This window comes from Schistocerca piceifrons, chromosome 10 (assembly GCF_021461385.2).
Source record: "Schistocerca piceifrons isolate TAMUIC-IGC-003096 chromosome 10, iqSchPice1.1, whole genome shotgun sequence".
NCBI classification, from domain to species: domain Eukaryota; kingdom Metazoa; phylum Arthropoda; class Insecta; order Orthoptera; family Acrididae; genus Schistocerca; species Schistocerca piceifrons.
This window is the reverse complement of record NC_060147.1, coordinates 8,303,297-8,315,443: the sequence shown is the minus strand read 5'-3', so window position 1 is coordinate 8,315,443 and position 12,147 is coordinate 8,303,297. Positions and strand designations below refer to the sequence as shown.

At 45.7% G+C, this 12,147-nt stretch overlaps 1 protein-coding gene across 1 annotated transcript in view; it reads right to left on the bottom strand.

The window, feature by feature from the left end:
* LOC124719104 (vacuolar protein sorting-associated protein 37A) overlaps nucleotides 1–12,147 on the bottom strand; it is a 70,151-nt gene that overhangs the window by 45,670 nt on the left and 12,334 nt on the right. The window contains exon 3 of the mRNA XM_047244797.1: nucleotides 5,079–5,193. Coding sequence (XP_047100753.1) covers nucleotides 5,079–5,193 — 115 coding nt within the window. The remainder of the gene's footprint in view (nucleotides 1–5,078; nucleotides 5,194–12,147) is intronic.

Genomic DNA, 12,147 nt, shown 5'->3' with positions numbered 1-12,147 from the left:
GGCAGACTCGTCAGCCGCGTTGAAATGAGCCTAGATGACGGCTGCCGTGCTCCGATCGCTTTCCCGTTACACAGGCAGATACGTGTTTCGCTGCAATCCGGCTGTTCCAGACTCGAGGTACGCGATGCGGCCGCACAATCCCGTGTGCTGCAGAGTGCGAGCGCACCCCCCCCCCCCTCCCCCCGCCTCGTCACATCCCTATTCGCACGGTCACGGGATCCCGATCCACAGGAGCAGCGATATTGGAGAACAGTAAGCAGCAGTCTCGACCGGCCAACAATCTGCCGCTGCCTGTGACACGATGTTAGATCTTAATCAGTCTTTTTTGAGGTGTAATTCAATCTTATCACACACAAATGACACCCAAATGTAATTTACAAATGAGAAAATGACTGTGTAAACTTTCATTATGTACTGAATGCAGATACTATTTGTTCTACCTACTCTGTAGGATTATGCCGAAACACTAATTGTTTGAATATCCAAACACCCAATGTGCTTCACGCAAATTCATCATTTGTGGCAGTCGATCTTTGTAATGCCGCACTTTTAATAGCAGGGAGAGTGAGAGGGGGAGGTGAGGGGAGGGGGAGAGCAGGGAGAGAAGGACGTGAGGGGAGGGGGAGGGCAGGGAGAGGGGGAAGTGGGGAGGGAGAGGGGGAAGTGGAGGGGGGAGAGGGGGAAGTGGGGGGGAGGGGGGGAGTGGGGGAGTGGGGGGAGAGGGGGAGAGTGGGAGACGGGGGAGAGTGGGAGGCGGGGGAGAGTGGGAGGCGGGGAGATGGGTAGAGGGGGAGTGGGGGGAGAGGGGGAGTGGGGGAGAGGGGGAGTGGGGGGAGAGGGGGGAAGGAGAGGGGATGGGGAAGTGGAGGGGAAGGAGAGACGGGGAGGGGAAGTGGAGAGGGGGAGGGGAAGAGGGGGGAGGGCGGAAGGGGGAGGGGAAGGTGTGGGGGGAGAGGAGGGCGGAAGGGGGAGGGGAAGGTGTGGGGGGAGAGGAGGAGAGGGGAGGGGGAGAGGAGGAGAGGGGAGGGGGAGAGGAGGAGAGGGGAGGGGGAGAGCACGGGGTAGCTTGTGTGCGGAGAGAGGAGAGTCGGGTGTGTAGCGACCCCTTTTTTCTATTCCGACTTCTGTATCTTGCATGAAAGTAGGAATGTTAATTTATCTATACATTGACTGGTATTGAGGGGTTTTGTTTTATCCCACCTAGTTCTTAAATTAATCCCCAGTGAGTCACTACACGTATTGTCTTCCCAGGTTAAAGGAAAAAACCATAAGTAAATTAATACTAGTGTTTTCAATAGATTCTCGTTCACTTGTTTCAGTTACTAGTCTGCAGTTAAGTCTTCGTGAAAATCACGTAACCTAATTATTTATAAACCTAAATCGAAGTAAAGTTCAAGAGGAATAGTCAGTTTCAAATTAACACGTTATTTTATCAAACAATAATTATTAATAAATCAGTTCATTCACATGATCGCATTCAAACTGTCACAAACTATGACTACTAGTCGCATGAAGTAAAGCTTTTCCACTATCACAATACAAAGTCCAAATCTGTCCAAAAATAGTTAATTCCGTAAAATATTTAAATCTTCACACGATGTGACGTTAAAGTCATAGAGATTATTGATCACCTCCCCGTTCCTCTAATATGACAAAAGTTCTAATTCTGATCTGAAATTAATGCTTCCCAAAAAACAATCTCGTCGCGATTTATTCTTGTGCCCCGGTTTAATAAAGCTCCTATTGTTGCTTCCTAAAGCTGTACGTCCTAATTGACTTCGAACAGACTAGAGGATAGACACTGGAGTATCATAATTGCATTGTATGTCTATTTATACTTTAGTAAACGCTATCTTTGGTGTTCAAGACCTACGTTCTGTGACTATAATATTGATTTTCTCATATATAAGAATAACTAATAATTTAACCATTTCTATCGTTTTTCCCCCTCCCATGCTTCCAAAATTTATGATTAAATTCTTTTCTTTTTCTATTATTTTTCTACTATAGATTTCCCTTTATTTGTCTTCTTATTTCTATTTCGTAAATTACTACTTGTGGATGGGCTTGGGACATTTTCCGAATTTATATTCGAGGGCACGGGAGCTAATTTGGGAACTATTTTGGTTTATTAACACCGAGAGGCGTTGTAGGTGTTACAGGTGTCAGGTTTCGGAACAAATCTAAAGCCCCGACAAGTTGCTGGAGGTCATGTCAGACTTCTGGATGAGATCGTGGTTGTGAAACTTGTGTGCAGAGGTGTAGGAAAGTTGGGGGAGACCCTCAGCCACACAGTCTTTACAATTCATCACCACTGTGGTGGAGTCTCTGTACGGGGGAAGGACGATAAGGTTTGATTTGTTTTTCTGGCTGTAGATAGAAGTGTGTTAAGATTCACTGCAGATGTACTTAGGAAAGGATGGTGAGGCTATCTTTACAAGGGAGGGATTTCTGTATCGTTACAGGGAATGACTGGGTGGATGGGCAGGAGGATTACGGTTTGAGAAAGGTTGGAATTTTTTTAGACAAACACACGAGATGTACTCACAGTTACAAATTAGGACAACCATCAACTGTATAATGGTATGACGATAACGAAAATTTGAGCCGAACCGGGACTCAGACCCATTTTTCCCACTTATCGTCCGTGGTCGCCCGATCATTAGGCTATCCGAGCACGACTGACAGCCAGATTCAAACTCCCGTACGTCGTCAACCGCGTGTCCGGCCATCAGCTGTGCTCGGGTGGCCTAAAGGTAAGGCGACCACTAGTGATAAGTGGGCAATCTGGGTTTGAGTCCAGTCTGGTGCAAATTTTCACTGTCATTCCAATATACAGCTGACATTGTCCACATTCGTAATTGCAAATATGTCTCTGGTATTTCATAAGGGGCTGTAGTTGCCACAGTGCCCGTACCTTCGGACACACGCACACACCCAAAGGAATGTCGCACCGTAATTCCGATTAATAAAGGAACTGCAATGTCGTGGTTTTGAAGAGGTCCTATATTTGCATTTTGGTTTGCTGTTTTCAGAGAGATGAGAGGTAGAAATGTTTCCACTTCAGAAAACAAGTAAGGGAAAGAATTTCCTTTACGAATTAAGCACGACTGAAAAATCGGATTTGAGGTTAAAGGTGAGGCCGTTAGAAAGTGCCGAGACTTCTGGAGCGGTCAAAGTTTTGCAGAAACGTTGACAACAGTGTTTCAGGATTGGTGTTCAGAAGCAATGTGTTTGATAGAGGGTGGAGCAATTTCTTTGGGATGTGAAAGGTAGAGTAAGTCAGCAAGGCACAGTCACGGAGTTGTGGGGGGTCGACGGGGGTCGGGGTTGTGGGGCGGATCAGAACAGTAGACTTTTTATCGGCTACAGGTAGTCCCGAGTGAGTGTACGACAGAGTAGGTACGACAGCTTCCACAGACGGTGCTGTCGAAGGGTGAAAGTTGCCGTTACGGTGATGGGGTTCAGTAAGTTGTGGTCACAGAGTGAACGGAGTAGAGGCTGCCGAGTGCAGTTTGCCTCTTTCCCGCTGCCACCTCCTCGTGTTCTTCCCTACCGATTCCCCCATCCCCTACATTAGCTCGGGCAAATGCCTTCCATAATCAATTATCAACAATCAGTCTCACCGTGGCCACAGTAGTTTTTGTTCAGTCCACCGTATCTTCCTTTGTCGTCGGCATAGTCGTTGTTGCCGTGAGGCACCGTTATACCGAGTGGAAAGGTGCGTCGATCTTAGAGCGTGAGATATGGTAACCTTAAGTCACTGACAACACACAATGGTCACGGTGGCACCTGATTCCAGAATAGCTGCAGTAGTTAGGATCTACGAGCTACCCCCTCTTGACCAGGTCCCCAAAACTTAACTCTTAACGAGATCCCTTCGAAGCAAATTGTCGTAACGATCATTTATAAAGGCTTCGTACAACGGTAAGAAATGTTACAGTTTATGAAATAATAACAGATACGGCCAAACTGTCTTGCTTCTTCTGTTTTATTTAACATAACTTTGTTCACAGTTTTATTTCGCATTCACCATTCATTCACACTCTGATGTGGAGTATACGCGAGTGCCTGAACACTAACTCCCAAGTTCCATTGAAACCCATTGATGAACAGTTTTGGTTGCTTGACACCAACAGTCAATGACAATGATACAGTCTCTTGCCTTTTCATAAATTGAAGCCCGCTCTCCGCAGAAAAAAAAAAAACGGTCTCAATACCGCGTCGCGTCCCTTGTGAGATGCGTATAGATTTATCCCAGAATTGACCACCCTGTAGGTGTACTCAATTTAATGACCACACTTCGCTATCCGCGGTTTCGTGTAACTAAATGTCCTTTTTTTACTCTGATTGTATACCATAGTTATTTAAAACTCGCACTTCTTTACTTGTTTATTTCTAAGAGTAAACGAAAAAAATTACACCGTATCATCGGCTTCGTCGATATAAAGCAAAACACCTCAATACACCCAATTTTACTTCTTTTAATACGATCGGCTACCTTACTCATTAATTTACTACATATTATTTCCAATAACACTAAACAAGTATCGCCATTACATTTTAATTGTATTCAAAAGCATGTTATTGTTATTATCATTATGACCGACCAAATCGTAACAAATCGCGCGGAGTGCGTTTTTGACGATAGCTTTACACTCGCTCAGTCTTTATTCATGCAATATTATATATAGATATACAGACAGGACCGAAAGATCGATCTCTCTACCATAACCAATAGAGGCAAATACGCTATTCAAGTTGTGTTACATCTATCTTGACTCGTATTGTTACATCGGATGCTTGTGCGGCCGCACGTGTCGTCATGTGTATTTATGCTACAAAAATGGAAAGAGTTCAAAAGCTAGTACAAATACTGTTTCATGTTAGGCATTTCTGTGCTCGACACAGATGTCCACTGTAGGTGAGTAGCTGCTTTTCCCTCTTTTCCATTAATTTAGGTATAAAAGTACATTTACTATCATTGTAAGAGTTTTTTTACAGACAAGAAATACACTGAAGTATTTTCTTCGCTTAATTCTAGTAGCTGAGATTTACCAAGGTTCAATGCAACATACCTCCAGTGAGCATCGAATTTGGAATGTTGATATTAGCTGCAAGGGGTGGAGGGTTTTTCTCGAACTCTCGAATAATGGCCTGTACCACACGACCGAGGTCAGAATGTACTGTGAACTGTAAAAACAGGAAAGACAATACCAGAATGCTGGTAAGGACAGAGCAACTTCACGTTTCATTCAGTTAGGAATAAAAAGAACAAAAAGTTAAACTTGTGAAAGAAAAAAAGCAACTAAGTAAAAACACGAGTTACTGTTTGACGTGATAAATCTTGAGGATGAAGTCCATTGGAGAAGAGCTGTCATGCCTTAACTGAAAAAGCCCCCCCCCCCCCCCCCCCCACACACACACACAAAAGATTTCTATTGTCCGCATGCTAGCAGCAATGTACTGTAAATAGGACTCAATATTAACATATGTAAATGCATTTCCTTTGCAAAACATCACTGTAATCAAGTAAACATTCTCAGGTTTGCCGCCGGATTGTACTATGCGAATCCTACGATATTTCGTCAATACAGCTGTACGACATCTTCAGGTGGCAGCAGCTGCTATTGTCACTGCTGCAGGACGAGCCTCACGAAAATTGTGCAGCAGCCTCAAAATTTATCAGCCCAAGAGCAGGCAATACGTGTACACACGAAGACATTCCCAGTAGGACAAAAGTAATGCTCGTAATGCCCCCTAGCGGGAGTCGCACAAATGCCTTCTGTGCGAGCACTGTGGGCCACGACTGTGCTGCCGGATGCTCCTCCGGTTAATGCCGATTTAAATCTCGGTAGCACACTACATCGCCACGGCCGTCTGTGACTGCCGTCGTGCCTCGTAACATCTTAAGCGGCACCCGTTCTCCGTCGGTCTTATTACCTTTAAACGTCATTGCACCGGAGCCGGTTACTTAATCGAACAGAGCCGGCGAGTGTGTCGGAAATGCACTGTCTCCTTCTTGAGTTCTTCTGTCCCTTCGTCACGAGTGTGGGGTACACTCCGCAGTTGTCAGCAGCAGTCTTCCGTTCTGGGACTCGCCCTTCCGGGTGGCATTCGGACAGACTGGTCCGTTATCGTGCAAACACCTCACGACCCGTGACGGCATTGGTTCAGCCTCCTATCCTGCCACCTTCCTCCGCAAACAGGGAGATGAAGCTTCCCACTTACATTTTGCCCGTTGTCAGACAGAATCCTACAGTGCACCTTTCACTGAGTGGAAGCTTCTTCTGGCCCTCTCTTCTACCCACAATTCGGTCCCCCGATCCCGATTCCACCCGTAACCGGTCGCTTCGTCACCTCGATCCTCCACGACCACAGTATCTCCTCCACGTGTTTAATCGTGTTTGGCTCCGAGGCGTTTCACCGTCCCAGTTGAGAGACAGTTTGTGGTCCCCGTCCTCGAGCCCGGCGAGGCTCCGTCGCTCCTCGACAGTTACCAGTCGGTCTGGTCAGTCTGACCGGTGTACCCCACTGGTTATTCGAATGTACGGTGGCTCGTCAGCTCGAATCTCGGGACCCGTTACCTCCTTACCCGTGTGGCTTTCGGAGGGGACAGTCTCCGATCGATCGTCCGCTTCGGTCGGAAACTGCAGTTCGGCCGTCTCGTCGCAGTCTTCTTTGATCTTCACTAGGCGTACAATATGACTCGGTGCCGTCACGTCCTCCTCATCCTCCACGAGTGGGATATTCGGGGCCCACTCACGATTTTTATTTCCCAGTTGCTGTCTCCCTGGTAGTCCAGAGTTCGAGTTGCCACCATTCTCAGCTCTCTGCAAATCTAGGAGAATGGCATTCCACGGGACTGGTCTCTGCCAGACCGTCAGTCAGTCTCGCTCTGTATGTGTACTACCTCTATACGTGGGCTAACTCCCACTCGGTGGCCTCTGTGGACCGAGAGTTTCGAGGTGCCGTCTGGCACACTTCCGTGTGGACACGCTAACTGTCACCTCCCTCTTGTAGCCCGAAGTTGATTTATTAATTTTGAAGTACGGTTGTGGCGGTGCTGGTGGCCCGGTTCCCCTTCTGTTTCTGGGGCACCTGTGCTCTCGCTGCTTCCAGTCGGGTACAGAATGACTGCTTCACGTGAGCTAGCATTGCAGCAGAGACACATCCGAGCAGGCTGCAGTAATATGTCTTTGCATATCAACAGATGTAGATGGTGTCTTTTAGATTTTCCCAAAGTAAATTTTCTACAGGCATCAAACCCTCGGGAGGGGGAAAGGGGCTGGCGAAAGTACAGGTCCTCTGCATCTGATTTGACGATTTGGAAACAATTTGTGAAGACGTGCCATAGTACTTCGTGCACCGAGGGCCGCACAGCCACCGTGTCGGTACGAGTTCCTCCTAGTCGGCAGACGTATGTCTTCGATCGTCCGTCGAAGACGGTCCTTTGAGAGGCTGAGATACTTATGCGAGTTCAATGTTCTGTCTATGAAAAACAGACCTCTCATTTTATGTCCGCTATCCCACAGCACACGTTTACACTCGATGGACGCTGACATTCCACCTGACAATACTAACGGGGATTATCGACAGTTCAATTGTGCACATTTTGGTAGTTTACTTGACCGTGATTGGTAAATGTGCCATCACTAAATGAGATACGCGATGCATCTGGAGCATCTCGTCTTAATGCCCACGTACACAAGTTAACACGATTCTCGTAACTGTTTCCGTACAGCTCTCGACGGAGAGAGATGTGATAGGGACAGAACCTATGATGTCAGAGAATGCGTAGGACATTTACCTGACTCGTGCCACTTCCACACAGGATTGCACAAGAGCTAAAGTGTGGATCAACTGCTGCAGCAGCACAAATATTAATTTCCCCCTCTTCTGTCGTAATTTGTTTCCTTCTATTACACTGTCTCCGTGTTACACTGACACTTTCGTGTAACCGGTCGAAGAGGTCGATAAATAACTGCCGAGACAGTTGACTTCTATCGGAGTGTCTTGTCGCGCACACAGTACGAGAAGGAACTGAATTCTTCCTGCACTCTCCATACATCACGAGCATGTCAGCTTTTCCCGCACTGCAAGTCCCACCGTCCACTCGTGAGCTACCGCTCGGGCTGTCGCACACTGGCCGACTGGCAAGTGGCAGTGTACTCCGGGAACACACGAGCACACTGTACCTAGCAACTCTGTAGTCTGAATGGCACAGACAAATGTCGGTGAGGAAACTTTTCAAAATATGATATCTCATAAATGACTGGCACTAGAATTGTGCAAAAAACACTACTGTCACTCTGACTTACCTTACTTTTACTCTGTTAATGTCACTAGGCAATGTTCCAGTTAAATGAGTGTATGTTTGCACCAAAAATACTCTTTCGTTTTACGTACTTCACCCCATACAAGATCCCCTACCAATGTGGGAAATCTTATATCGGGCAGACGTGCCGAACCGTGCAAGAATGTTGCACTGAACACCATTGTCACACGCAAGTGGGGCAACCAGATAAACTGGCGGTGTTCCACAACTGCCCGGACACGGGGCACACACGTTTTACGAGAGGACCGAAGCATTATTTCCGGCGTCGTCTTCCTGGAGGCCATACGTATCTGTACAGCAGACAATCTTGTCGACACTTGTGGAGGTTTTCAATTAAGTGCCACCTGTAATCCAGCACAGGTTGTCATTAAATCGAAACGGGAGAAACGAGAACTTCCGATTCGTGACTCGATGCAGTGCAGTGCCGAGATTTAATTCGGCAATAACCGGAGGAGCATTCGGTAGAACAGCCATTGCCCACAGAGCACGCACAGAAGGCATTTGTGCAACTCCCGTTAGTGAGCATTACGAGCACTGTTTTTCTCCTACTGTGAACATCTTCACGCACACACTTATCGCCTGCTCCTGGGCCGATAAATTTTGAGGCTGCCACGCGATTATTGTGAGGCTCGTCCTGCTGCAGTGCCAATAGCAACTACCACCACCTGAAGATGTCAAACAGTTGTATTGACGAAATACTGTGGGATTTGCACTATACTATCCAGTGGGATCCCCGAGAAGTGTATTTGCAACAGATCTGTCGGTAAAGCCTGAAAAGTCACACATTAAGCTACTAACAACAGATACTCAGCAGATATATAGCAAAACTGCACAATCAGCAGCTTTTTCAAAGTGGAAGCCTTCTAGGTAATTTACTCGAGTAAATTCAGATGGCACAAGTGCGAGCGGCATCGAAGAGTATATTATAGTGATGACGCACAGCATAAGTCTCCGGAATGTCTCCGTGTCACATTAATTTAATAGCTCGACTCCCCCTCTCCTCATCCCTGCAGATTCTTCTTCTCTACAAGAAATCCATGAATGAATGAATTGATAAGTGAATATTTAATGTTACACATTTCCGACATGTCTGAAATTTACTCTCTTTAGTGCCAAAATTTATGGAGCTCAAAAGCTGCTCCAGTTGTGTACATGAAAGGTGTTTTCTTTACGAGATTCAGGCTATTGTCTTGACACAGGCATCTCTCATATTCAGACACATTTTGAGACACCACAGGGACTGTTGTGAATTTTTACTCTCAATTTTAATTATGTTTGATCATTACCCTGTCCTAAGATTTTTTAGTTAGTGTGCTCTTACTGAAAAAAGTGCTCAGAGCAAAATTAGATATCTCGAATCTGGTCACACGGGACACCGAGAACCAAAACCTCTTCCAACTCGTGTACCAACCCCAAAAGAGCTCCTTAACGGTAATTGTGCCTCGAGTGTCGTCCACCAGCTGAGTTGACAAAGCACATACTTTTTAATGGCTCAGACTGCTGAAATGGAACACAAAGAAAAGAGAAAGCACACATTTCTAATATGTATTTGAACTGCATGTACATCCTAATCTTCTCTCCCTCAGTGTTCATCACCTCCTCCCCCCCCCCCCCCCCTCTGTCTACACACACACACACACACACACACACACACACACACACACGCACACACGGTGGTACACAATAGTCACCTGATATGTTGTTTCGTGAATAACACATTTGTTGTTAACAAGACTTGTAATTTATTGATGTAGAAGTAAATAATACAGTTTGGAAATACAACGTAATGAATCACATGTTCAATATGACTGCTGTTTTGGTTTACAATTTCTTCACGTTGCACAAGTGCATTTGTGACAAATCTCCGACACAAATCTTCCGGAATGGCGCGGCATAACTCCACAATGGTGGCCAAAAGTTGCACTGCATTTTCTGGTTTTCTGTGATACACCTTCTCTTTAAGGAACCCCCAAATGAAGAAGTCACATGTGTCAGTGTCCGGGCTGTGGGGCGACCACATTGCCCCTCCTGCATAATGTTCTGGAAATCTGTTTGACAATACCCTACGGTCGAGTCTTTCGTGTAGGAAATCGAGCACGGCGTCGATAGTGTGGGGGTATGCTCCGTCCAGCGTGAACCGTTGTGTCTGCAATGGAAGACGTGAGGCCACGAGTTGAGGAAAGAACTTGTTTCGCAGCACACGTAAACAGCATTTGCCGGTTACAGTAATGTCGAAGGAGAACGAACCGACGATTCCACGGCTCGACATCGTGACCCACACGCACACTTTATCCCTGTAGGTGTCTTTCGTGTGGATTATTCGTGTAGTTTCACATGCCCAGAATCGAACGTTCTCTTTGTTCGTGACACCGTTCGAGTAAAAATAAGCTTTGTCAGAAAACCGTGTGTTATGTAGCACTCTCTCTTGGTCTACATTGCCCACCTTGCAAACTGCACCCTCTGCTGCAGTAAGCTTATGCATCACAGCCGTCTTGTACGGATACCAGTGAAGGTCGGCTTAAATAATTCTTTGTACAGATCGTTGTGAAATTTGCAACTCGGCACTGGCTCTTCTTGTCGATTTACTCGGACTACGAGTCAAAGCCAGTTGAACTGCTTCAATGTTTTGCGGTGAATGTACGGTACGTGCATGAGGCTGCTGACACCCCAAAACAGATCCAGTACCTTCAAATTTTTCATATAATCTGCGTACTGTCTGTGGGTTGGAAGCCCATCGTGTGCCAAAATGAGCACGAAATGTTCTCTGTGTCAATGTAATGCTGTTCATCACCGTGAACAGTAACACAATCTTTGTCTTTTGTATAATGGTCAATCGTCCTTTGTCCGCCACTGCGGCAAACTGAAATGGCGGACCCACAACGGAAACGATGAACTTGCAACGACATCTGGCGTAATTTCCATGAACTGCATGAAGTTGACTGCACAATTTGAAAGTGGTGAAAAATAGATGGGAAAGACAATGAAACAAGTAGAAAATTAAAACGGAGTGAAGCAAAGAGTAGTTACAGTGAAGAAATGCTGAGATGGAAGAAATTAACGTAAATTAAGGCGAGATGGGTGGCGAGTTTTCTACATCTTTCATTGTCTTTCCCGTCTACCCCCCCCCCCTCCCCCCTTACCCCTGGTACATACAATGCACTTCGCTTTTCACTCTTATTAATTCGTGCATGAAGTTTAAGCAGTAAGCTCTGTCTCCACATTATCCTATCTTCCATCTTCAACCTCTCAGGTTTTCAAATCTCATCTGATGCAGTCCCCAACAATTAGTCTTTCCTTCTCATCCCATCTGGTAAGTCTTCCCTGACCCATGGTTCTGGGTGACTTTCCCAAAATCTACCCCTTTCCCTAGACCTTACCAGTCCTTTTCCTTCACCCCTCTTCATTCCCCTTCAATCCTTCTGCCTGAAGAAGGAGCCATTGGCTCTGAAAGCTTGCCAGTTGCAACTGCCTTTTATTTGTTTGTTCTGCCTCAACTTGGGAGTAGATTTTTTATCTATACAATTACACTTATATCTACCACACATTAAAGAATTAGGTACCTAAAAACATGCTCGTATTAAAACTCAACTCTGTGTCAAAATTCCAAAGCAATCAGTCAAGAACTTTAATGATTCTGAACAAATTAACATTTACATTTCTATAACTTTTCCAGTAGGTATATAAAAACATGTGAATATTCAAATGCAATGTTGTGCCAAAATTTCAAAGTAACTCATGAACATCATTCAGAAATTTGTGATTTTGAAGAAAAACAAACATCTTTGTATTTACATAGAAACTGCAAATGT